Raw genomic sequence first — 27,584 nt, forward strand, 5'->3', positions numbered from 1 at the left:
TGTCCAACAGGCACAATACAATATGCCAATTAGGCCTTGAGCTAACGGACACTGCCCTTGAGCGAACCACAAAGTGCCACCTACATAAACCTTGGATTGATTTTTCTTTTTATTTGTTCCCAATCTCTCTTTCTCTGTCTGTCTCCAAAAAAAAAAACAAACAAAAAAAATATTCTCCTTCCAAGCCAACAAGACACATACACACATAGATGAACGTATGCACACATACAGTTAGTTGCAATAAAACAGCTGACTAAGCAGCTGTCCTGCTGTTAAGCAGGTATAGGACATAGTGGTGGCTTCAAGGCACCACTTACTGGTGTTTAGAATAAAAGGAGGCCAAGATTAAAAAAGACGAAAAAATTACCATGCACACTAGCTCAAATACTAAACTCCTGTCCCCTAAAAACTGTAGGGAAATAAACACCAGACTAAAGAGCTAACCATGCTCAGAGGCAGTGTCAATTATAGTGTAGATATTAGAATGACAACACAGCTACAAGATTAATGAGGACTGCCATTGAAAATCATTAAAATCACTGTACATGCGAGACAGAAATAGAGGTTAATAGTGGAAAGATGAAGGGAAGAGACAGAGAAGAAAAAGGGAAAGAGTGTAAAAGGTATAAGGAGGGCAGAGGAGGACAACCGACGTGCCTTTCAGCTCTGAATACTAATTTACTAAGTGAGCAGACTAAGTAAAGCACACAGCGTGTGTGTACGTGTGTGTGTGTGTGAGATAGAGATGGCACGGTGAGACAAGGCTGACCTTTGACTATTGATCTCAAAGGGTCAGTATGTAGACAGGGAAAAATGATATGACCTTACATATATGGAGAGTCCCTGCAGTGTGAACAAATAGACAAAAACATAACTGTTCAGAGACCCTAAACATAACAAATTATGAAATGATTCTCTCATTTTATGAGTCATTTTAAAGTCCCCCTCCACTCAAAAATATGTTTTCCTTTTTGTTCCTGCAGTTGGATGTTTGAGCTTCACTGTGCAGAGTTTGACACTTAAAGACTGTTTTCACATTCATCTGCTGAAGGAGGAAAGTGACAACCCAGTTTTGAGGGGTGTATCTATGAGCATGATTTGTGACATCACAAATAGTTTGGAAGGCAACTGTGGTCCAATACTCAAACTTACACAAGTGTGATGTGGAAACTTTAAGGCTCCAGAGCACAAACAATGAGAAAAAGTAGGAGACATCTTGTGTTCAGCAGTTCCACTTTCGAAACAAACAACATTTGCATATTGATAGATTCTGGAATTTTTAATTAAGAAGTAGTAGATGTAATTTTAAGGATTTCAACAAGATAATTGAACTTTTTTTGTGGAAAAACCATATCAGACAAATTCTTATTCAAAGTAAAGTACTTTATATAAATCTTAAAACTTGTCTTGAGGGAACCTTTAAAGCCTGAGGGACAGCTGTATGAAGTTTAACTAAAGTTACCTGTCAAAATATGACACCTAGTTTGTTTCTAAATCATATTTCATTTTTAAAATCATCATTTCCAGCACACTGATTCTGGAAACTTTAATGGCACTGTCAAGCAGGACAGGTGTAACCTGACAGGCTAATCAACATTTTTCAGCAGCAGAGTAATAATGTGAAGGTTTTCATTTAAGGACACTCCATCATACAGGTGAATACACAAACTAAAAATGAATAATTACAGCTAATTTCAGTGACTAATTATCAACAGCAGCATACTACCTTGCACAGTAAGAATATCACTGACCCTGACCAATTCATCTATGTGTTCTGGCAGATATGCTTCATCTTGGATACTACTGTCAAAGGCAATAACTTCAAGCATATTTTTTCCTTCTCTAAAAGAGAGAAGAGGACAAACGCTTTCTTTCTCCGTATTGTCAAGGTCAGCTGGTGGAGATAGCTTGTCCTTCTGTCATGGCGTGGCATTTTGTCCGTCCGCGCGTTCATCTGTCGGAAGGAGGTAGCAGTGATAAATGTGAGAGTTGTCGGGAAGTAAATGGTGGTATCGAGTTGTGGTCTGGTCCGAGGTGTCAGGAGAGGCACGGGGCTAATTTTCAGCAGCAAGGCTATAATGGGATGTGTGTCCTTATTTGTGAGTGTGTCTGTGTGTTTGTGTGAGCGCAACCACCGTGGTCCATGTTCCACCTGGCACAGTGGATTAGGTGCAATTTATCTTAGTTAAGCAAGCCCTGCGGAGAGCTGCCTGCCTTCCACGTGCACGCACGCACAAACACACGCTCACCGGGCCACAAACACACTCAGTGGATGCTCCGATGCACGGGGAAGAGTGAGAGCATAGTGAAGCTGCTGCTTTGTGTGCATAACACGCCGACGAGTTCACCATATGCACATTTGACAGCGCCGCTTGTCACAAAGCTTTGTTTTTATAGCGGGGGGAATGGGGAGATGATGTGGAAGGGGAAATTGTGTGTGTGTTTCATATGTGTGCATATCATTTTTTTCTCTTTTTGAACGGGAGAAAAACAAATTCTACTTCATCTCGTCAATGTTCATTTAACAGCATGTATGCTAGCAAGAGGTAGGAAGTGCAGTGTGCGCGTAGTATGGTGGGTAACATACGTCTGCTGTCCTGTTAAGCTTCACATCGTATTTACACTATATAAAAGCCATTAAAAGACTACGTGTGCCAATTTTACACTCCATAAATGCAGAAAAAACATTCAAATTAGAAACTACAGATGAGACATGTATGACAACTACCAAAAAACCTTTAAAATGTCACCTCTGTGTTGGTCAAAATACTGCCCACTGGCTTTGGACTACGCAAAACAACACATATTATTGAGACAGACCCTGTGATTAAACATGTTTAATGGATCGGACTTTGTTTTTCTTACATTCTTGTTAATCCCTACATGTCCTCTCCTTAAATGCCATCAATTATCCCTCCTCTCTCTCTCTGCTGGCCAGAACAGATGAAGCGACCTCACTCACAGAGCATGTATGCCCAGGTGTAGGTCTTTTCCTCTTTCCTATACAGACCTCAGTATCTATGCTTTAATCGCAGCGCCACCCACGTCATTGATCTGATCCAGATCCCAGGTGGACTCAAATGCGTAAAGAACTCTACAACCGTACACGCTTGCATGAGTAAACATAGTACCATCAGTGATTTATGCAGCCTAATAGAAAAGCAAAGTGGGAGGAGATATTTCAGACATCCAGGATTCCAGAATTAGGAGTCCTGTTCATTTTTTATGTACAAGACTGTGAACATAAAAAAAAAACACATAATTCCTTGTCACCATGAAGGCCAAACAGGGGAATTAAACACTTATTGTACTGGTCTGCTACTGGTGTTTACTAGTCTCCCCAAGTGACCAAGTTATTAACTGTTCATTCCTCTATTTTGTTCACCGTGAACAACACTCTCGCCTTTTCACCGCTGCTCTCCTAGTAACTCATCATTGCCATTTGTCTTCTTCCTCGCCATCTTGCTCCATCTTTTGCCGGGTGTTCCTTCTCCACAGCATCTCTCTCACAGCTGTTTATTTTCGCTGTCTATCTTTTTCCATTTCTCCTCTCCTTGCTTCTGCCCTAACTCTCAATCTTTTGCTTGGTTGCTCTCATTTTCCCCTCATAACCTTCTCTCTTCTGTGTCATCTCCCCATTCCTCCACCACAAACCTCCTTTCCCCTCTCTCCAGCCATCCTCAGCCCTTCTTCATTTTCTCCCATCCTTGTCACATCCTTCTCTACTTTCTTACCTTTCTCCCTCCCCCTACTCCCTACAGCCCACCTGGATTAGCAGCAGGCTGCGGTAATGCATTCTGACCCCACCTCCACCCACACACATGCACACACACACACACACACACACACACACTTTAATGTGGGGCAAAATCGTGATGAGACAAAGGAGCGGATGAATAAAACAGTGGAACTGATGGCGATGGTGACGGCACCCGGGGGACCCATACTCTTGATTTATAACGCTGGGTGAGCATTCAAAAGCAGATAGAGCCCCGGCTCGCTGCCAACAGCCAGTCTCAGATCTACACTACAGCGAGAGAGAGAGAGAGAGAGAGACAGAGAACTCAGAGAGAAAAGGTGAGAGACTGGGGACGATGAGCAAAAGACAAATAAGTGAGAATTTTTTTTTAGACCTTGAAAAAGTGCCCTCCTCCCAAAAGAAATCCTGATACATAACAGTACACATGATATCTTCAATATTGGACTGCCAAGTGATTTCTAATTACTAATTAGCCTCACTGAAGGAGAGCCAGGAAAAACGGAGGAAATCAATTTCCCATTTGGGGCAGGTAGTGTGATCTATTGAAGGGTTAACCCTAAGATAGACCTTATCAGAATGGGACAGGGCCAACTTCTTACAAAACACACACACTTCACTGCATACTGAATAATGTATTTACAGCAAGGAGTGGGGTGATCATGGCAGAGGCGTTTTTAATCCCCCTGACTTCAATTAACCCACCATGAAAATGTCTGCCACAGATGACAATTACAGCTTTGAAATCCAAGGACTAACCTTGCAGACCCTACTGGAGAAAAATGCTGATGTAATTTGCCTTAATTAGTTCTGTTTGTGTTGCACTTCCGTTGCTTTGCTTTGGTTTAAGAAGATTAAGGGTTTTTTTTTTATTTGTTTTTACAAACATCCCATCCAGTTGGCACTTCTTGTTGTTCCCTCTGTTGCCAGCTACTTTCATAATCATATGTCTACAAACAAAAATGTATGAGTCTCAAACCGCAAAGTTTTTTTGTGTTCAATCTTCAATTAAGAACTTAAGAAACCCTTTGCGATAATTTGACAATACAATTTATGTAGGTTTTTTGTAATTGCTTCACTGTGCATCAAGAAAGAAATTCAGTTTAGTCACTCAGGGTTAAAAATAAAACCTCTCAACCTATGCTCATTATCAAGTCTTATGATGGAGGTGCTGTGCTTCATAAAAAGTATTTTCTAAAAAAGAAAATTGTGTCTTTTTATTAAGTAGTAGCAAATTATGAAAAGCAATTTTAAGCTGTATTCATGTTCATATTTTAGCTGAGTTTTCCACTCCCTAAATCTCATTTAGACAGTTTAATGTTATTCCAAAACCTGCACTAATATCTCTCTCTTCCAGAGAGTTAATCAAATGCAGAAAACATTTGAGAGGTATTAAAACTCATATCTGACACATAAGCTTCCAACATAATGCCATGGGACCACTCTGGATTTCCATTATTACAGCATGCTATTACAATACACACAATTGTTAGTGATGGTTCTCCATGCAAAAAGCAGTCATTAGAATCCAAACACACATTGGTTCCCACCATCTTTGAACTACCCATGCAGCAAAACTCTGCTGAGGCGTGAACACAAGTTAACTTTGTCAAGTATAGTTCAGCCTGGCTTTGAGTCCATTTCAAACTTGGTTTGCTTTATATAAGAGGCAAGTTTGCTAGTTTATGAATGAAAGCATCTGCAGCAGACCACAGGAGCCATGAGAAAATGAAGGGACTGGAGAATAAAAGGAAGGCAAGCAGACTGCAATCCACTAAAATCTCAAGAGAAGAAGACAATTCAGTGGAGGTGTCAAGGACCATTGGATGGACAATGATGGATGGAGAAGAGCCAAGCAAATCTGTAGCAGATGCTGCAGCTTTCCTGCCAGCCACAGTCAAAGCTGAATTGATGATTTACACAATGCAAAATATAAGTTCCCTCCACCAAGTGCATCATTTTCCCCAATTAAAGAAAGTGTCACTACTACAACATGGGCACCTACCATTGAAACAAAGGGGAAGCTCTGTTTAATTAACTCTAAATATTTATTTAATATATTGAATATTTAAGGCAATCAGGAAGTTACTTACTGTAAAATATAGGTGGGTTGGGAGAAAAGCAGGAAAGTGACAGTAGCTAAAATTTTAGTAATAAAGTCCGACTGACTCAATTAGCCTGAGGGCTAATACAGCATTTCAAATTAAAATGTCTTAGAAAAGATTGAAATAAAGAACAAATGTAACATTTAACATAATTCTATGGATATCAAGTGGCTAAGAAAGGTTGAGCATATTTCAGAGGAGACTAAACATAACGAGGGGAAATGTAACTTGTATGGCAGGCACACCTGTTTTCATTACACTCACTGGCAAATGGCAGCATTAAAATTATTTTCTAGAAGTGCACCAGGGCCACTTTCACAGAGCCAACACAAGAACCGCGATGTTGAGCAGATCAGGCAACATGAGAACCAGCATGAAAATCACTAATGGTCATGGGCACAGGCAACTCGCTTGAGGTGTTACTTTGTGTCTGGATGGTGTTAGGACGCTGCTTCACCTCCCAAGCCCTCTTTCAACTGCTATATCAATATTTTTGGAAGAAGGAGATATTAAATGGAAGGCTACACTTGTTCCCTTTCCACTGAAAAAGCACTTACTGAACCAAAGCGCACCTCATTTAAAAAATAAAACTTATTTTTTTAAGATTGTGCCATTAGCTTGAGCCTCTCCGCTACATTCATAGTAATGTCTGCAAATTGTCAGCATAATTGGAAATATTATGGCTTGTTTTTCCTGCCTTCAAGTTACAGCTTTTTCCTGCCATTTAATCTTACTCACAATATTTTTTTCTAAATCCACACATTTGCAAATGAGTTTCATAATCATTCACACTGAAAACACTGGAAGTCATGATTTGTCAGTCTGTGAAAACAGGTACAGTAGAGTTTTACAAGACCAATAATTACTTGTATATAATTTCCATATGTCCAACGGTTCAAGATGCTTTTTTACAGCCGTTAAGTTCTATTAGTTTGGGATTTTATGGCATTGTCTCTTTTTTTTTTTACATGAGAAAAGTAAGCATTTAAGAATGGCGTGGTATACATTGTGATTAATATAAATATTGTGATAAATATTATTGTAAGATAAGAATATTATAACATTTTCAGCCATACTGCACACTGCTAGTACTATATTGCTTGCACAAACATGATCCAAACTGCAGCGCCATCAGAAGGCACCCTTGCCTTCAGTATGCAACACAACACTTGGATCAAGCACAAGCTTTTTGGACCAAAGTGCTGCAGACTGATGAAACAAAAATTGAACTCTTTGGCCACAAACTGTATGTCTGGCAAAAAAAGAGAGAGAGAGAAGCATTTTGGGAGGAAAAAAAAAAAAAAAACACCTTGCAAACCGTTGCACATTGCTGTGGATTTATTATGCCTTAGAGTTATGCTGCAACCAGAGGCACAGGAAGTACAGTCCTTTTCTCAAAGCAGACATTTTGACTTGTCACAGCAGGAAAAGCACATGTGTAACTAATAACATTAATGATAGCTCTGTTCCATTTAGGTTCCAGTAAACCATACCAGTTAGCCAGCACGCACAACTACAGAGCGTTGGACCTGCGACACCTAAATGGAATAAAACCCTGATTAATGTCATCTGTTATACCTGTGTTTGACAAGGCAAAATGTCTGCTTTCAGAAAGGGCTGTTGTTTGAGGAGAGAGAAGAATGAATCAACAAATCCTGGAAACTAATCACAAAGAGTCAGTAAAGAAACTGAGGCTAAAACAACCTGAAAATGAATGATAAACTCTTCCCAGACTTAAAGATCTGGTATTACGGTCTTTTTTGATTCATTTTTATAAACACAGTCTATTTTAAAACATATCTGTGACATTTAATTCACCAAAAGTTGTTTGTGTCTCCAAATCCATCTTTCTGTAAAACCCAGATTCCCCTCTGTCCTCCAGCAGGCTGTTTCCCAAGCTATTCACATAAAATTGGCATTATTAATGACCACCTACTTGAATTGGCTGGAGGTGTGGCCCCCACCTTCACCACCAGCCAATCTGAATAATACTCAATGAATAATGCAGTTTCCCTTACACTGCATGTTTACTAGGAGTAAAGCTGCCGCTGGACACATAAGACAGTACATAGGAGTCTATGAACCAGAGTCTGGTCATGAATGAAGGGGAGGAACCTGTTGTTGTCACAGTTGAGATTTAAAAAGGTTGTTTCAGAACAGTAAGATCGTGTCTAAGTTTCGTAACAAAGTAGTTGCAGGTCGCTAGCTTAGCTACAACTGACAACAGAAGTTACGTATGCACTCAGCGTGGCAGTGGCGGCCTCGTGCTAAAGCTTCCCTGCATATTTGATGTGACTGTTGGTTGTGACGTAGCAACGAGTTCGGCCACGTAACCGCTAGCTCTTGAGCCAATTTCAACATTTCAAATAACTTAAAAAGACAGAGGAGATAGAAATGAATAATTTTACAGCACAGGAAGGCCCCCACTATCACCCTAATCCATCTCAAAGTTCAGTTTTTCTTGTTTTCCACAATACCAGCTCTTTAAATAAAAATGAAAATCAGTTAGAGCTCAATCATCCAGTGCATGCGAGATGATCCAAGAATATTTCCAAACCAGGCATATTCTACAAGTAAGAGTGGGGATTTTAAAAAAACAAAACACCCCAAAGCAAGAACAGAAAGACTTAACAGGTGGAAAGAAGCAGAGTGTGATTTCTGCCAAGAGTTGTGTTACTAAGTAATGACTGACAGGTTGCCTACTGCTTAAACCTTTGTAGATGCCACTGTTTCCCAAAGTTGTGGAAATAAGCTAATTAGAGTAACTGTGAAGTCAAATTTGCAGGAATGTCTAGTTAAAATGATTTTCTGCAGAAGTTCTGTTATATTGGTTGGGATTAAAAACAGTATTAGTAAAATAGAGGTATGCAAAGGTTTTACCACAACTGGACAGATACTACAAAGCCCTGCACTTCTACACAGGAGTTTCAACTTAATCTGTTTGACTGGACCTCAGCTAAAGATGAAGGTGGGTGAAACTTTGCTGGGATTTATGTGGGGTCAACTAAATCTGTACAGTAATAAAAGTGGTGAAGGTGTAATTTTTCCCCACCCTAAAAGCTGCAAATATCCAACCAGAGACTCAGGGAGATGCCAGTCAAGTATGATCTGTACATACCCCCACAGCCTTTAAATGGAGCCATTTGAGAGCCATTTGAGGGCCTTAGGGGGTTTCAAGAACACAAACACACACATATGAGGTATTGTAAGTGCTTCCCCTGGGGCCCAGATAAGTCACAAGACACACTCTTAATGAGGATTTGCAAATTTCCCCACATTTGTGAGTCTGGTACCTTTTCAACATTTGATATCACTAAATGTGTAGCTAAATAATGACATGTCATTAACATATTCTGTGTCCCAATCTATTATTTAAGAATGTCTATGGAAAGAGAAGAGTCTCTTGGAATTTCAGAAGGACTTGCTCCTGTCGTTCAATTCTTTTTAGTGTTTTAGTCTCAGCAGTCACATTTCCCTTACAGAGAGGCATTTTCCTCTAGCTCACAGCCCAATCATATTCCATTCAATATGAAGTTGTGTGGCTAATTGGTTTGCAAAGTAATTCAAACAGTGGCAGAAGGAGTGACATAAACAACAAATAAACTGAAAAGGGGGTGCCAATCAGTAAAATCAACCTCATTAATGACTACAGGTTGTTTGTACATCAAGAGTGTGTTTGCAAGCTCTTTTTAATTAAGTGTCTTGTTAGGACTGGAACAGCTAAAACCTTGTTATATGTTGTCACGTCATATGTCCAAATGAAACGCTCCTTGGCTAAGAAAAGACCATCATGTGTTGGCTGTCGAAGAAGCCTACCCGCAAAAACACATGTCTAATTACTGAATCAGGACACATCACAAAACAAGCACCCTTAAAACTTGCTTGTTTCACCAGTCTGATATCTGCTCCCATCTTCTGAGCCAATCTGAAGCAAAGAGGAAGCCCAGACTGGGGCTTTGGCAGCCCCGACCACCTGTGCTGGGCAGAGTGCTAATAGCTTGGCATGGGACAGCAACATAACCAGAAGGAAGCGCTGTGAAGTAGTAAATAACTACTTGTTTGGGGGAATCCCACACACAAACATATACATAGACATATAATGATATATATGTTAGCCTCTTATCATAAATACATACATCATAAATATACAAAAGCCAAATTGTAGTCGAAATTACAATCATCAATCAAACATTTTCCATTTTGCAAGTTTTACCATTTTTTGGTGTAGTTATATTCACTCTAGTGGGGGTACTCCCTTAAAACAGACACTGCAATTACTCCAAATATTTAATTATCTCGTCATCGATGCACTGCTCCGTTCCCAAAAAGCTCAACAGAAACCTGTTCCTGGCCATTTAAGTTGATAATTTTGATAAAATGAACGCATTTCTGGGACATAATTATCCCGACAGGACATTGATTGGGTGCTTACATCATTTCTGTCTCAAACAGTGTTTTGCTTAATTAATCCTCCTATGGTTGGGGTAGACGATTCTAGGGTAGAAGGGGGTAGGTGGGGACATTCGAAGGAAGAGAAAGATAAAGAAGGGATAAAAAAAAAGATGTTTGTTGGAAAGAAGCAGAGTCACTAATTGCCAAGAAGGAAGAAGGGAAATGGTGGGAGAGAAGGGCGGAGGCATCTCCCTTACCTGCAGTGAGTTAGGGAAGAACGGGAGGGGGAAATAGAAGGAGAGGAGGAAGGAGGGAGGGTAGCGGAGGGTGAAGGGAGAGAAACAGCCAGCTAATTTTGTTCTACCTTCAGGATACCTCCTCATGCTGTTGAATTCTAGTGACAAGGGTTGAATATCAAATGTACTTACCAAAAGTGCAACTGAGCAATGGTTAGCTTGACAAAAATCCCTGCTTATGAGTCAAACAGGTAAATCAATCATGCTTTATAAGCCTGTGAAATGCACCGAGTCACACTTCATCAGTTGTTTAACCAACTGATATTAACAATACAAGAGTTCAGTCTTTAAAGTGTTTGATATTTAAGTCAGATTGAAGCAAAATATATCACATACATATTGAATATAGTCATCATACCTTGTGATGAGAAGTAACTTAATGATGCATTTTACATATTCGCTGGAGTTTTTTCGTTCTGGTGCACAACCCCCTATAAATAAATATCTACATCTCTTTGGCTTGCTAAATGCTTGGCTCTCTTTTCCAGCCACTTATTTCACTTGCGTCATTCCTCTGCTTATTTGGGACCGGGCAGTGGGCTTTGTGCAGTGTGCAATCCGTTTGCATAAGCTTGTGAGATGGGAGCAGCTGCCCTGTTTTGTTTTGTTTTTTATGATAGCAGTTGTTGAAAGTATAAAAAAAAAATTGAAAACAAAATGTTTTGTAAACCTGTATAAGAATAGACAGGTGCATCACAGTACATGCAAGAGGTGAAACAAGGAAAAATAAACTCCCACACTGTCAAAACTTGGTGTAGAGTCATTTTCAATAAACGTGAGATACATGATGAGTAGGGATGCAACAATTATAGATTTTGATTGTACGATTGTAATCTGAGGAAAAAAATCACAGTTTCATGATTATTATGCATTAATTTATTCCACAATACTACAGATGGATAAAATCATATGATCATGTTTTGTTTTAAAGAGAGAGCATAAGACACTTCACCAAGGATTCTGCAACAGTGGGTTGAACTGCAGCAGTACCAGCCGCAGTCTAACAGTGAATAAGAAAAAGGAAAAGAAATAATCCATGCCGACATGAACTGCAATTGGACATTGCAGTAATGGCTTACTTTGAATTCTAACATTTAAAATATGGTGTTTTTAATCATTATTATTGTCAATATAGGATTAAGATGAACTTTATTGATCCCCTAGGGGAAAATATTACTAACATAGGTAATAAACTTAAGTGTTTTTATCATCAACTTTCATCTATGCCTATTTTTTAATTCATTTTCAATCATCTATTTTAATAATTAGTCTAATTTTTACATGTAGCCTGAGAAAATCTAGTCTGTTTTTTTTCAGTTTTAGTAAAAATGAAAGACAGAAATTGAGAACATCTCTTATGCAGGTGTTATCACTGATATGCAATTAATTAGATCCCATGGTATAGTGCTGGAAGTCTAGAATATCTTAATGTTAAGTGAGTCTTTTACAGCTGGCATATTTACCTACCATACCAGTGTTGACTCAACACAGATGGGAGGAAGCAACAGGATGTAAATGGTCACACTGAAGCCCTTGAGGGGATTACATGCTGTTTCGGTGAGTGGTAATTTATAAACAGTGTAATGCTTCTTTTCCTGCATTGTGGCTGTTGGTTTACGTTGCTGAAAGCCCAACTCTTAACTCACCGCTACTTCATTGATTGTAAGTGACACTTTTATATTTAATTCTCTACCAACTCAATGTTTCATTATGTAACTCGCCTCTAAAGTAATGATTTTTAAATTACTTAGTGTATTACCTTCGCTTGAGCGTTTATAGCTGGATGGTGATCTCGAAGATGTTGTTGTTTTAGGTTTGAGGTGTTGGATCCTTTAGCAGCGACTTTTCTTTGGCAAGTTTTACAAATTGGAGATGGGTCCCTCAGACATTGCCAGAGCACTTCTCGTCTCCTTTAGCTTACGTAGCCTCCCTCAAACACAAATAAGGGGAGTCGCTTGTGACAGCATGTGTAACTTTGCGTGCCATAATGCCCCTTTTTTTGAGAGTAAGAACAGAAACACTCGGTGTAGCTGAGTCTTTATGGCTACAAAACTGTGACGTTTTAAAGGCCTTGTTTACACCTGACATTAACATGCGTCTCCACATGCATCTTGAGTAACCACTTGTGATCGGATCTCACTTCCCTGCTTTATATGCAAATAAACACAGACATCATTTCCGTTCGCAAATTCATTCGTTATTAACCGGCGAGAATGATCTCCCCGCAGCTGCGTCTCTCCATCGAGAGAAGCTGTGCGCATTTACGCACGAGACACAGCAGCATAACTTCATTGATTATTCAAATCTCCGACACGCCGACAGCAGCGGTCAGGATCTAATGTTAATAATGTTCTGTTTTCTTCTATACATCCAATAGGTCAGCTGTTACACACACACAGTCCAGGTTCATGCTGTTTGTAGTAAAGCAGCCGCCCTCCTGATAAATCCTGAGCTCATCATGTCGAGCAGCACAGCAAAAACTAAAAACTGTCGTTATCAATTTGACAGGAAAGAGGAAACTATCCAGCAATGTTTAGCTTCTGAAATATTTTTTTTAGACAGACAAGCAAAAAACAAGTTAGTTTCTGGTTTTGGTTGAATTACTATCCTAACTGTCGATTTGAAGAGTGAAAGCGGTTAGGGGAACGGGAAAAACAGGAGGTGGATTCCGTTTTTTAATTCACATGAAAAACAAATTAAATTGTTTATCCTGTTATCAAACAAGTTGAACAGCTTTGGACCCGGAGGCAGCAATGCAATTCCTTGCCTAGTCTGCCGGAAAATAGAGAACGTTGGTTGAGCAGGTGGTCCTTCAATGTGGTCCAGGACGCATTGCATTTACATTGCCAAATGAATGTGGCCACATGCGGCCAAGACCACCTCCGAATGTGGTCTGAGTGATCGGATCTTCAATCCGTCCTCAATGCATCTTGGGTGCGTTTACACCTGTATTTAGAGCTGTCCACTTGTGATCGGATCATGCAAGACGGATGTTAATACCAGGCGTGAACAGGGCCAAAGTGATGTTAATAGTGAAATCGGTTAATCACTGCATCCCTAGTGTTGACAGTGTGCAGAGGTTGGAAAGATCCACTGGGAGCCAACTGTATGGACAGGCATCAAGTGTAGAGTTAAGTGTTGAATCTCAATGGGATCAGCAATACTAACGACCTTCTGAGATCTAATGTAGGTCACGTAGCTTTAGGCCTCATTAAGTATCTGGAATGTTATGCTACTACCATCTCTTCTCTTATGTAACAAATGCATACAACTTCTCTTGAATCAGTAAAACTAAAGTGGAAGGTATGTTTGTGTGTTGGGGGACGGTGAGGTGATCACAATTACTACCTTGCGAGGTCTGATCTAAATTTTCTTTAGTGTTGCTGTCCCTGCATAATCTCTCTGTTCCAGGATACATCTTCTTTGTATTATCACTGATGCCATAACAAAAGAAGAAGGCCGAAGCACATTATTAACATGCTACTTGCGTGCCTCTAGTGCACAAAATGCCTTGAGAATACTGCCTGCAATTCTACATCTCTCTCCATACATTTTGTCAATGATACAAGGACAGTGTATGCAAGGACATGGGAGATAGGTGGGCTGGGGTTCAGCCAAGGTTTTCTTTTCTTTTTTTTTTTTATCTGAGGCTGATTCTGCTCCTCGCGCTCGATTACTCCCCTTTTCTCACTCATATTGTTGCCGCTGACAGTCTGCCCTGCAAGTGCAGCTCCACACTGGCACCTGTTGATGAAAAAGCAGCATAGCACACACACACACACACACGCTCGTTCTCAAACACACATACACACACACAGTCATGCAGCCTCCAATTCGGTCCATCTTTCCTTTAGAGATAGACTGAAGGAGTAATTCTGATTTGAGGGACCAGGCAATGAGTCAGTGTAAGATGATTCAGGTATAAACACACGCAAACACCAACAACAGCAGCAGTTCAGGAACAAATGCAGACCTTGCAAGTGAAACGTGTCCAGGGTGCATGATTGGCTGTGACAGTAGTGCATGCTGTTCTGCTGAGTCATGCTTTCACCCAAAGTATCAGCATGACAAGCTTTATCTAAGGGTGTAACGATTAACTGATCAGAGAATCAATACAACAGGCAAAGATGTGGCTACATCGATACAAAAAACACAGTCCTAACCACATTCAGAGAGAAATTCATCAAAAATTTATACCACTGTAAAACACTGTAGTAACTCACTGTCTGTGCTCCTGTGCCTCTAGTGTTTGTGTGTGTGTGTGTGTGTGTGTGTGTGTCCCTCCCCTCTCCCTACCTACTTCAGGCCACCCACTTCCAGAAAAAAAGCTAGCCTGGTACAGAATGAGAAAGAGTGCTGATGGAAACATTACTTCTATTACAAGTAAACCTAAGTGTGAACAACTACTTCCGAAGCACACCTGCCCCTAACTTCTTCTAGTTTAAGGCAATAATTGAGAGATGTTTATTTGCAAGAACATACACCCACCTGGTGTTGTTGAACTTACTGGATTTAGGCAGGTGACATTGACTCTGCAACAGCCTGTCAGCAGTATTTTACTGAAAACTGCATTCTCTAAGGGGACTAACATTAACCAGACTGTCACTGCCCATTGTTTGTCGTTATTGGCACGGCAATATAAATCCTTTGTGGCTTTTAGCCAATAGATGACATTGTATCTATTTTGTATTAGGTTAATACATATTCACCTTTATAAGAACTGCATCATTTGAGAGGGGTAGACACACACTCTTAACCTCATGGCATTCATGTGGCAGGTGGGCTCTGGATCCTCAGCAGAATATCAATGTCTCCAAGAGTAAGTGCACAGATGCTCCGTAAAGACATTAAAGTCCAATTCACATGTCAACAAAACTCTGTTGTTCTGTCGTCTGCTGACAGCTGCAGTGGGTCGAGGCAACCCGCCCCTACAACAGCACGGATAAAATATTAACAATTAGGGGTGGGGGAAAAAAAATTGATTCCTAGATGCATCATGATGCAGACATGGACGATTCTGCATCAATTCACAAATGTCAAAAATCGATTTTCTAAATGTTAGTTAATAACGTGATGTTGACGGAATGGAAAAGGCAGAGCCCAACTGCGAGGGCACTGCAGCACCCGGAGAGTCTACAGTGCACACACACGCTAGAGTTATGTAGTAATTCATCTTCACAAACAGCAGCAGTTGCAAGCATGTTTTAATTTAATGTCTGAATAATAACCTTTGCAAGATGAACATGTAGTCCATTGTGAACCTTCTACACCGTGACTCAGCGACTATCATTAGCGCATTGGAGCAGCGAACTCCAGCAGAAACAAACAAGACCAGCTGACCAACACATACTGCAGCACTTACACAACTTAAACCAACTCTGAAGTGAAAAAAATAACTCGGTACTCAGTCTGTTTCACCTCAAAAAACCCTGCACCTGCTCAGCGTCTTGTACAACGACGTCTTTCCCCCGGAGCTAATGGTGCAGCAGAGAGGCTGCTCTCCAGTGCTGGAGACATGACGTTAATAATAACACAGCGGAGCACTCTACCCCCCCCCCCCTCATTTTGTTATTCTTGTACAGGCAGAAGACTGTAAGATGCTTTCAAATTAATCAATTCATTAATTAATGCGGTTAATTTTTTACATAAAAAGGCTGCGGACCATTTATCTTATCTAATAGTTATGTTCCATATTGTATTTCAGTGGAATAAGGACACCAGTGAAACGTTTGGCAGACAGTTTACTGGAGCAAAAAAACGAAAATAGTGCCATTCATTCAATTGAGAATCGGTTTTGAACTGAGAATCAATTCTAAATCAAATTGGACACCAAAGAATCGGAATCGAATCAAATCGTGGATTCCCACCCCCGGTAACAATTAGTTGCTACAGGGCAGACGACAGAGAGAGATAGAAGAAGTGGTTTGACTGGTCAGCTGTGTGCGTGGGTAGAAAATGCAGGCTGAAATATGAGAGGAAAAAAAAAAAAAAGACCAAATGTACAGGCATTAAATCCATTTTTCACTTCTTGTCAGTGTGATCATTTTATTTCTCCAAGTAATTCTTTCTGTGGCTGTGATTTGCTGGATAAAATCATGGTGTGTAGGATAAAATTCTTTCTTCGAATACATTTTGTGTGCAGAGACGAATCCTTCTGTAGTCTACAGTTGTCTACATTTTGCTGTATCCTCTCAATTCAAAATCATTTCAACAACCACCAGTACAAACACAACATGAATGACTCCCAACACATTTCCATTCAAATGTAGTTCCGTACTGACAGGTAACCTGAAGTCTGACACCTTTTGCAGATGGATCAAAAGCCCTGTTAAGACGGATTCTGTTCTAACTACGTAAATTTCCCAAAGGTTCATGGCAAGGCGCTCCTCACTGAAGCCCTTGTTAATTTAAAGGGAGTGACAGATGGAAAATCCAGCACATCAAAAGTCAACAACACAACAAACCATGACACTCACCACCACAGATGTACACACAGAGAGGGAGATGTTCCTGACACTAACAACCTTTAGCCACCATTGGCGCTTGTGTATCTTGCAGAATTTCTGACAGTTGCTCGTTAGCAGTGGAGGCCTGTTAGAGCTGGATTTTCTCCCTTTCCTCTGCTCCCCGCATCTGCTCACCTTCCCATCCTTCAGTCTGGCTTGTAGCAGATTTTGCTGCGCTAACAAGGTGCAAGTAACAACACGTCTTGATAGGAGGAGGGCTAAGGTCAGAGGACATGGCATCCTTTGATACATAAGCTGACGAGAGGAAGGAGGGGGACAGGAAAGCGTACGTGTGCGGATAAAGACTAAATAAAAGCCGGTGCACGTTCACGCCACCCACCTGTAACCCAAAGACTGAAGCCATTCCAACCCTGCACCACCGCCCTCGTACATCAACCCTGCCACTGACAGCGTAGGACAGTCAGTACCTAGTTAGCTTAGTTAAAAGTCAGCATTGTCCTCAACGCTGTGCCTGGGGACATCGTACACACACATCGGCGAGGAAACACACACACAGACATTAAATGAGTTGTTGATGTGATCATACCTTGGCTCCTAACCTTGACAGTTTGTCATTTCTTTAATATTTGTGGCATTTTTTGTGCTTTGCTTAAATGGCAATCCCTAATCTATCCCTCAAGAAGGCATTTGTGTAAACTAATACACAGTTTAGTATTATATTGTGTCCTGTCAAACTTCTAGGTTGAGGCTGGAGGTAATATCTGTTCTGAGCCACAGTTTTGCTGCATTTCTACTATCAGTTCAGGGAGGATTCAAGGACCAGTTGCTTGTGTTCAAACTTATATTGTTTTTAATTAATTAATTTGACACAATGTCTGAAATTAACTTTTCAGTTTTCCTGTAACAGACAAGCTAACTCAGACTAATACTTATACCTTAATATTTTGTATTCTGGTGCTTGAGTTTGGCAAGTACTGTGTGTGAATTTGAAACTTCACAATTAATGATGAAGTTGAGAAGAATACAAATTACAAAAAAAACAATCTTTAGTGTGGTTTCAAAATTTGAGCACAGGCTAAGACCAAAGCCTCTATATTACTGAACCATTTAAATATCACCAGCCCATAAATTTACCAGCCATTGTCACAGGAGACCCCATCGCTGAAGACCACTAAGGACGTGTTTTACTGGCATTTGGTGCTTATCAGGTATTCATTTCAGACTCTGTTGTGATGTTGTTTTTCGTGTGTGGGGGGAAGTAAACATTTTCCACCTGCAGGAGAGGACTGATAGAATAAATAGAAAGAGTGCACTGCTCTTGGTTACCTTCATCGAAGTCTGCATCATCCTCGGTGTGCTGAGGGAAGGGGAAGCAGTTGGTGATCTCCAGCCGGTCGTCAACTACCAGGCCCAGCAGGACGCCCTGAACCACCTCGCTGCCCTGGCCCTCTTCCTGGTAGTGCTTGATGATCTTCAGCACCACCTGTAAAAACAGAAAGAACAATATCACTGTGATATCGAACTACTTCAGCAAAACAGAGAAAGAGAGGAAGGGACAAAGGCTTTACTCTCCTTTCAAAAAGCATTTCTGGAAAATGATTTCATTTTCTGAACCAGGGCCAATTTATTTATCTTGCCCATTGTTTGTGAATTTTGTGGCTGCTGCTGCTTTTTGTTAATGTAATTGATTATCCTTTGATTTTTCATCTCTCTTGCTGCAGATAAGTTTTTTTCCTTTCTCTGTTCTTGTTTTTTTTTCTTAACACATTATTATTTTAAACCACGTAATTAATACCAATGGGAAAACATCTAACCAAATATAACTATGTTCTTCCAGTGTACATTAAAACTGTCTTCTAATGTATAGGAAAGTATTGAGGGACGATGATGTTGAGTTAGTGCTTGATTAAAAAAAAACATTATGTGTTGTAATATGTGAACATACTGTATTTAATGAGGAAAGGTTATAATGAAGAATATTTTCCAACATACTGAAGAAATAAAATAATGAAAATATCAATAGATAAGTAGGAGTTCAAGTGATTGTGAGCTGTTTCATCACTCTGAAATTTTATTTTGTGCATTAGGAGGCTTCATCTTACTTACATGGGCACCCAAAACAAGATGTTATAGTTAAGAAAATGCATTTTGACTATGTGAATTGTGAAATATTTCTAGTATCACAAACACATAAATAGGTGGCACTGTGTCGTTCAAGGTCTGTCCCCCCTGCAGCATGCAGGATAGTGATGTAGTGGGTGTGATAGATTGTAAGGAAGGACTGGACGTGGTTATATAAATACTGTTCCACTGCCTTTCAAACAGTTATATTTTTCACAGTTTTCCTAAAAATGTGTGCAGCCCTCATAGGTGATCACGCTTACATGGAGCATCCCACCCTTAGCTGGATCACCACCTCCACCCTCTGGAAACCTATTATACAATACTCCTACTCTGCATCTTTTAAAAGTGAATTGAAGAAGTCACAGTTTTGCAGTTTTTCTCATAGCATAGTCACCTGGTGCCTAAAAGGACTGCGGCTATCTGTAAGGGACAGTTAAAGTTAAAGGAGCACATATCAGTTATCCAGCATATCCAGCACATCACTAAAACACCCTTACATCAATACTAAATTACATAATAAATCCACTGACACCAATCTGCACTCCTCGCTGGGTACTGAGCTCTTACATAAAAACCACAGAATTGCCAAAAAACCTTTGTATTATGTTAAGAGGAAATTCTGGGACAAGTTATTCAGGCAATCACTGACTGTGGTTGAGTGGTAAGTTGAGTGCTAAGCACCACCTGCAGGCTTCAACACTGGTGCATCACTGATCTTGAGTATGTACAAGGCCAGTCAGTATTCAAGCAATTTACACTGGAGAGGGAAGAGGCAGCTCACATAAAGAATAAAACCTGAATTTAGTGAAATTTTAAGAAAAATGCTTCCCTCATACAGTGGGAGGGTAAATTTGGACTTGTAGTCTGATATCCAACATTGCCGTGCCTCATCTGGACAGTGTCCATGCATCATTGTATGTGTTTAATTTTTAATGCCAGATAAAAATGGGCCAATAGGACAAGCCTCCACATGATTGAGGAGCTGGTTTGAGCTCTAATGCTGCGTCACCGACACCAAGGACTGCGGGGAAGAGCTATGGCTTAATTCTACACGCACGCAATTCACAAAAAGGCTCTCGCGCACACACATACACTCACCCATCGTGAGCCACACTGACCGGCAAAAAAAAAACAAAAACAGCGGAGCCAAAGAGTAGAGAATAAGGCAAAGCGTCTAAATGAGCAGGAACAGGGCAAGAAGCTGAAAGCATAGTGTGGAGGGGGAGAGCATAAATCACGCTGATAACAGTGTGGGCAGGTCACAGCCAGAGGCATTAATAATACACACATTCACGCACGCACGCAGTAGCAGGGTGGCAGTCCTGGAGCAAAGCTCACAACAAAGCACCCATCACCACCATGAGGGAGCCCTTACTGGTCTCACTCGCTCACGTGCACACATGCGTACACACACTTGCATCTGTCCTGGAAAATGATTTATTTCAATGGTGCGGCGGACCTGTCATGCAACAAGTAAAAGAGCTCGGGGCGCGAGAAGAGAGACGATATGGGGTGGAGTGGGGAGAAAAACAAATCGTGTTCCCTGCCTGCCTGCCTTGGCTTCTCTGACTGAGAGGGGAGGAAGGTCTGAACAATAGGTCAGAGGAGGGGGAGATGGATGGAGAGAGGGGGAGAAAGAGTAAGAAAATGTAAGAATGAGAACTCAGTGGGGAAGTTGGAGAGCAGGCTGGACGAGAGAGCAAAGAGGAAACAGTGAAAATGTGAGAGAGAGAGAGAGAGAAACCAGAAGAAAAAAAGAAATTATGAGAGCAGGAAAGGACCAGATGAGGGCAAGAAGGGCAGACAGGTGAACCAATGAGAGCAAGGGAAACCAAGGAGGGACAGGGCGAGGGAGAAGAGGGCTACAGTGAAGCCCTGGCAGCCCCCCGCACTCCTTTGAGTGTCTGGCTGCTTTTTCTGCCAGCAAATAGCTTTTCTAGTCTCCCTCCATCAGTGAGAGCAGATAGCAGGGATACACAATGCTTTCAGCTATCTAACTCTTGGCAATCTGTTCATCACACACTTAAATAGCAACTGTCTGGAAAAGGAGGAGGTGAGAGATGGACAATTGGCCAAAAACAACTCTAAGAAGGTCAAATAAATAAAGCTAAATTCGAGCAGGGCTTTACAAAAACTCCTGAATCTACAGAAATGCTTTGAAGAAGGGAACTGAAGAGGAGCCCGCACCAAAAGAAAGGAAGGAAGGAAGGATGGATGGGGGGTTTTGTGGATTTGTTGTGCTTGCTTCCTGGTGCTGAGTAAATGCCATCAGGTATTGTAAGCAAAGCCTGGAAAGCTCCAAGTTTGCGCACGCGTGCACACACACACGCGCGCACATAGGATAACTCTCTCTTGTGCTGTGTTTCCCTGCTACTCTCACTCTCATACACACACACACATAATACAATTTTATTGATCTAGCTCACCAGCAGCTAGCTAGCCCAGTGAGCTCACCTCATGTGGAGACGCCCAAGATTGATATGTGGACAGCGTATTATAAATCAACAAGCTTAAAATTGAATTGTGCAAAATCAATTGCGGTCCAAATCCCCCGTTGGCTGCCTTTAATTCTTATCATAAATCTTCTCTCTCACTCACACAAAAGGGCTCATATTCCCGCCACAACAGGGCTCAAGTTATGAGAAAGTACAGCGAGAGAGACGACGCCATAATGAGTTTTCTTTCTTGCGCCGCTGATGTGGAGACGAACTCTACCCTCAACGTTGGCTGTAATATACTTGACAGAGAAAACATGTTTGTGTGGCATGAGTCATCTGTTGGGTTAAGCCAGGATAAGGAGCACGGCAGGTTCCGACTTCATTCAGTCTGCTTTTGCCTGTTGGCCTGAGGAGATCTTTTTTTTAAACATGTTTGATTTTGGTGGGTCAAGTCTGATTTGTAGTGCGAAGTAGTCTGAGACTGAAATATGACAGTGACCAGGGCAACAACCAATGGCTAGCTTTATTGCAATGTGAGGAAAGAAACAATATAGAAGTAAAGTGAGTTTTAACGACAACGCCTGCACACAGAGATTATGTTCACATTATGGAGATTCCCAACTCTGCTTGCTCTTTAGTAGCTGCCTGCTATTCAATTTCATTTGCAGTAATTCTCACACTAAACATTATAAGATGACACAAATGTCTCATACAAAATGCACCACCTTCCACCGCTGAATATTTGACTATTTGTTAAATTCACACATTTTCACACTATGATCTGCTGCATGTATACACAGATTTACTGTAACCAGGTTACAACAGTGCATTTCAACATGTTCTTTATTACCTGCGTAACCTTCTTTCTCTGACTAACCTGGTTACTTAAGTGCACATCCACTGAATGTAAGAATATCATTATAACGCATACAATTTTCATGTAATCAAACCGTTTTGATACTATTTATGGTTGTATACATTCTGTAATTACCTCGCTATAAATTAGTTTTCATTGTTAGTGGTGGAGTCTGCCATTCCTGCACTGGATTCAAATTGTCTGCAAGTGTATGAGGGATTCACAGGAAACGATGCCTGCATGTAATCCAGTGTTACCAGTTTTATATTTATCTCATTGATATCAGCCTCCGTTCACTTTCCTAACGCATAGTCAGAGTTGTGTTAAGTTACTGCTAATGCAAACCCAATGTTGCCTACTACTGCTGCTTCACATTAAAACATTCAACTGGCAACACTCAATGGCATTTATTGTGCAGCAGTTACATGAAATGCAAACCAAGTCAGTCGTTTTCTGTTTTCTCTTATTTTAAATCTTTTTTTTTTCTTTTTAAGGGAGTAACGGAACAATAAGGAGCAGCCACGGTGAGCTGTTAGATGAAGAGCTGCAGGTGACAGGCTGCACACCTCAAACTTGTCCGCACTTCACTGTGCTCTGCTGTTGTGTGGAAAACAACTCGCACTGTGCGCAACATGAAGTCTTATTGTGGCTGCAATTACTTTTGACTGATTTTTTTTTATTAAACCCATGCAAGTTTGTTTGGCTGTGCTGTAAACACTGTAGCCTGACCAATACTGGATTTTTGAGGCAAATACTTATATCAATATTTGGGAGTTTACAAAATCCATTAATGATACATGGACCTCAAGTATTTTTTTAAAAACATAAACAATTTTGATACTATATTTTTTTAAAATTATGACCAATATACATACTAAACAAGCATTTCTGCACAGCAATTTCTAGTTACTTATTTGGATGACATATGGACCAATAACTCACATCTACAACAAGCTAATATACATCTGTCTAGCTATAGTAAGATACACTAGTTGCCCTTCTGTTGTGTCTCTGACAAAATAACTACTAAATCAGTGTTTGCTGTGACCACAGGTGTCACAAAATCAACCAGGTCTGAAATCTGAAGAATTAGCTACAACTTTAAAATATCAAGTAAACATAAAATAGCTGATTCTGTATTATGGAAATGTGATATAACACACACAGTAGTTAGTAACTGTTCTAGACAGATGGGAACATATGTTTCTACACTGGACAGTAAGTCATCTCTTTTGTCTGTGTACGTTACAGCTGATCTGTGTCATGTAGTGTGAACACTTTCCTGGCAAGGCTCGGCATGAGAGACCTGAGGCAAGTGGAAAGGGAAGAAGGGACTGTTCTGGTACAGTGTTTTCTTCATTCATATACTCACTGGAAAAAACCCAAAGAAAATGTCTGCGACTGCCACCACTGCAAGAAATGTTAACATTAACCCAAGATTGACACATTCCCTCCCCTTTTTTTTTACCCCCCAGAGTTCTCAAATCACAATGCAAAAATGTCCTGTACAAAGTGCTCTGGCCTGTCCTTAATTCATGGGAGGCAATTGTTGCCTGTGACTCATTGCAACATGTCGTATGTCAGAATAAATGAACAGTCTTTTTCAAACATGCAGGCAATTGTGTGATCTCAGTAGGTGTTAAATAGAACCCATCACTGTGCAGCGCTCCAGTCGTGTGGCAACATCTCAACTAAAACCTCTTCAAAAGCAAGGAAACAAGCAATTCTACTACAGAGCAGTGGTGACGCTGTCTGTGGGCAACCCTCCAGCCAAACCTCTGACAGACGGGTCATGACGCAACACAACAGCAACTGCTGCATATCAATGCACTCAGGTGAAACGCATTTCATAACTCTACCTGAAATAGACACCTCTCTTTCAAAAGTCTGAATCCAAATGAGGTCACACACTAAACAGGTCTCGACTGTTTTTAATTAAACTGCTGCGATTAAAATGTTTGGTTGATAACGCTGAGAGAATGAATTAAGAAAATCTCATTAGGGGTCTAAATAATACACATTGAGGTGAAATATTTAGATTTGAAATTAGGGCCTGAGACTCTAGGGCAACTTTAATGAGCAAGATAAAAGGAAGGCAGCAGCTGGCAAGTTAAAGTCCTGCTACTCCGTTCAGGCACACCAGGCAAATGAGCTGCTTTGTGTCCAGTGCAGTTCAGGGCAGGAGGGGGGAGAATGTAAGTGCATGGCAGTGAAGCAAGTTTGTCCTCTGCTGTTTATACAGAGGTACTACAGAATCAAAACATATGTGCCACATTTCAGTTGTTAAATATGACGTTGATGTTAAGAAAAAAATTCAAAAGTAAGACATAAGAATCATTAAAAATAGGTAATCCTCTGCCAAAATACACAAAAATACATGTGTGTCCAAAAAACTAAAGCCAGGCACAAAAGTAAACGGGCATGTATTTGCTTTCAATATCCAACTGCACTTTAATACACTTCCTTGCAATAGTGCCCCCAAATCCCCCAAGTTGTGAACTATATTGAGTTGCAAAACATTAGCACTGAACTGGAAGGAAACTGACTCAGTCTGCAGTAGATATCTTCAAAAGTACTCAAGTTTTCATCTGAGAACCAACAAAATAGACCAAAGAAAAAGTGGTCATTGAAGAATTTTTGAAAAATCAATCTAGTGGCAATCAAGAGTGATTTTGTGCTGTACGGGCAGAATGAAGTGGGGTTAGCATATCAGTTATATTGATGTGTTTTTTTTAAATTGATCGCTCTAACATTGCTGTATTTGAATGTGTAAGTCCCCCTCCATTCAAAAATGTGTTTTGCTTATTGTGACTCCACTAAGGTGTTTGACCCTCACTGTGCAAGGGCAATGAAGTTGCTCTGTGTTCACCTTAAGTCTGAGTTTTGAAGCCTCAAGTGCAAAATATCTTATGTACAGAAGTTAACCTTTTAAAACAGCATATTCATAGCTTCTGTTTGTTTTTTTTTTACAATTGGAAAAGGATCATTTTAATAATTTTAACTTGGTAATTGAACTTTGCTGTGGAAAAACCATATCAAATTGAAAATATTATCTAAAGCAGATTAAAGCATGCCTGGATGGATCTTTAAAGTTAATCAAAGACTAAGTGTGGAACAAAGCCTAGACCTTCTAATGGATGCAAGTGAAAAGACTACTCCCTATGCTTACCATTTAAGTTAAATTGTGCTCAGCAAGACGCATTCACCTGTAACATTTCTTTAAGTGGGAAACAAACCGTAGCCTATAAGTTGGCAGTGCAGCGTTAACGTTAGCCTATGTTGGGATGTTATATTTATCCTCAATCGGAAAGTGCCCCGTATACAACAAATTAAGCCGTTTGTCATTGTGTACACACAATATGTTCAGTTTGTGGCTAGATATTGTATTGTATTGTATAAACTCTGGTCACGCGGCCAGTAGCCACTCGGTTTGACCAGCCTACCGTCCATTTAATTTGTGACCCATCATCAGTGTGAGCTACTGCAAACAAACTAAGCGTTTCCTCTCAAACAAGCTACAATTTAAAAAGACTAACTTCAGGAAAAATAAGTGAAGAAATGTGAGTGCTTCTTCTTGGCGACACCATTTAATTTACATAAGGTGAGATAAAACGACCATACGAATATACTATATATTGTATTGAACATTCAATTTAAGAAAAGTTAAGGCTTTTAAGAGGACACATACGTGTTCTGTTCGTGTTTTCAACAGCTGCCGTCACTACGAGCAACCACGGACATCAGTTAAAACGGTCACTATTTAAACGGAAACACCGGTCCACTGTTAGCCTACTATTAGCCTGTTACCTAGTTGGGAGGTTGTAAACAGCAAATACAACATATATATTGACTTATTTATTATGTTGATCTATTTTGTCAGTAAAGTACTGGATTAAATACCGTAAAATACATTATAAACATCGGGTAAAGTATTAAAAGCATAAGAAACTGCTTAACATTATCAGTCCGCCGCCATGATGATGCTCACACTTTAGCATCCACATCAAGTAACTCTCAGCATCCTCACATTTCTCTCACATCCGCCACCGAAATTCATCTGAGTGTCACTTACCAGACCCTCAATCTGGATCTGTTTGACGGGAGAGTCCAAAGTGCCGCCTGTAGAAGTCATCACGGTGCTAGATACTGAACCAGAGTCTTTACGTGAAGCCATTTGTGAGCCGCCACACGCGGAAAAAGGGAGGAAGGTTTTCTGTGACGGACGTTTTCCGTTAAACACGGGTCCGTTTTCCTGTCCGTAAAGCAACAAGAGCTGAAAGTGAGCAGTTCCCCCTGTTTGTGTCACTCGTGAATTGTGATTAATTAGAAGCTGTTTGGTGGTTGTTGAGGGTAGTGGTGGAAGAAATATTCAGAAGCACCAACACAGCAATGTAAAAATACTCCACTATTAAAAGTAAAGGTCCTGCATGAAAAATACTACTTAACTAAAATTACTTAAGTATTATCAGCTCGGTGTAGTTTAAGTGTTGCAGTAAAAGTAGTGGTTTGGTCCTTCTGACTGATATATTATTATATATGACGTCATTAGATAATTAATACTGAAACATCAGTGTGTCAGCAGCATGTTACTGTTGTAGCTGCTGGAGGTGAAGCTAGTTACAGTTAGCTAGTTGATGGTTCCCAACCTAGGGGTTGGGCCCCTCCAAAGGGTCACCAGAGAAATCTGGCTTCATCTTGTGTTATATTTTAAAAGTTTTACTATCCATTGTGTCACATCTTCATCTGAAAAGTAACTGAAGCTGTCACATAAATGTAGTGGAGGAGAAAGTACAATATTTCCTTCTGAAATGTAGTGAAGTGGAAGTATAAAGTACTAGAAAATGGAAATACTCAAGTACAAGTACCTCAAAATGTTACCTAAGTACAGTACTTTTTAGTAATTTCAATGTGAAAGCAGCTTTTTGTCATTTATTTTATAGCAGATGTAACACTGTAATTTCCCTTAGGGATAAAAAAAAAAAAAGTATTCTCCATCTATCTACTTCAGTAAACCACTGAGTGAGGGCTTCATTTTCAGTGGAACATAGATACACTAACACTTATAGTAGATATAACATTTCACCATGAAGGACCCAGTTATGATTTTCTTTTTTTTCTCTTTGTCGTACACAACTGGCTGTGCTGGAAC

The 27,584-nt window shown here is 40.3% G+C and overlaps 1 protein-coding gene across 1 annotated transcript in view; it reads right to left on the reverse strand.

Moving 5' to 3' along the window:
• Window positions 1–26,663, reverse strand: part of LOC137191782 (eukaryotic translation initiation factor 3 subunit H) — a 69,413-nt gene extending 42,750 nt beyond the window's left edge. Inside the window, exons 1-2 of the mRNA XM_067602170.1 lie at window positions 26,508–26,663; window positions 18,344–18,500 (exon numbers count right to left, since the gene is read on the reverse strand). Of these exons, the coding sequence (XP_067458271.1) occupies window positions 18,344–18,500; window positions 26,508–26,609 (259 nt within the window). The 5' untranslated portion in view covers window positions 26,610–26,663. The remainder of the gene's footprint in view (window positions 1–18,343; window positions 18,501–26,507) is intronic.
• Window positions 26,664–27,584: the final 921 nt, after the last annotated feature.

The sequence above is a fragment of the Thunnus thynnus genome, chromosome 10, assembly GCF_963924715.1.
Source record: "Thunnus thynnus chromosome 10, fThuThy2.1, whole genome shotgun sequence".
In the NCBI taxonomy this organism is placed as follows: Eukaryota; Metazoa; Chordata; class Actinopteri; order Scombriformes; family Scombridae; genus Thunnus; species Thunnus thynnus.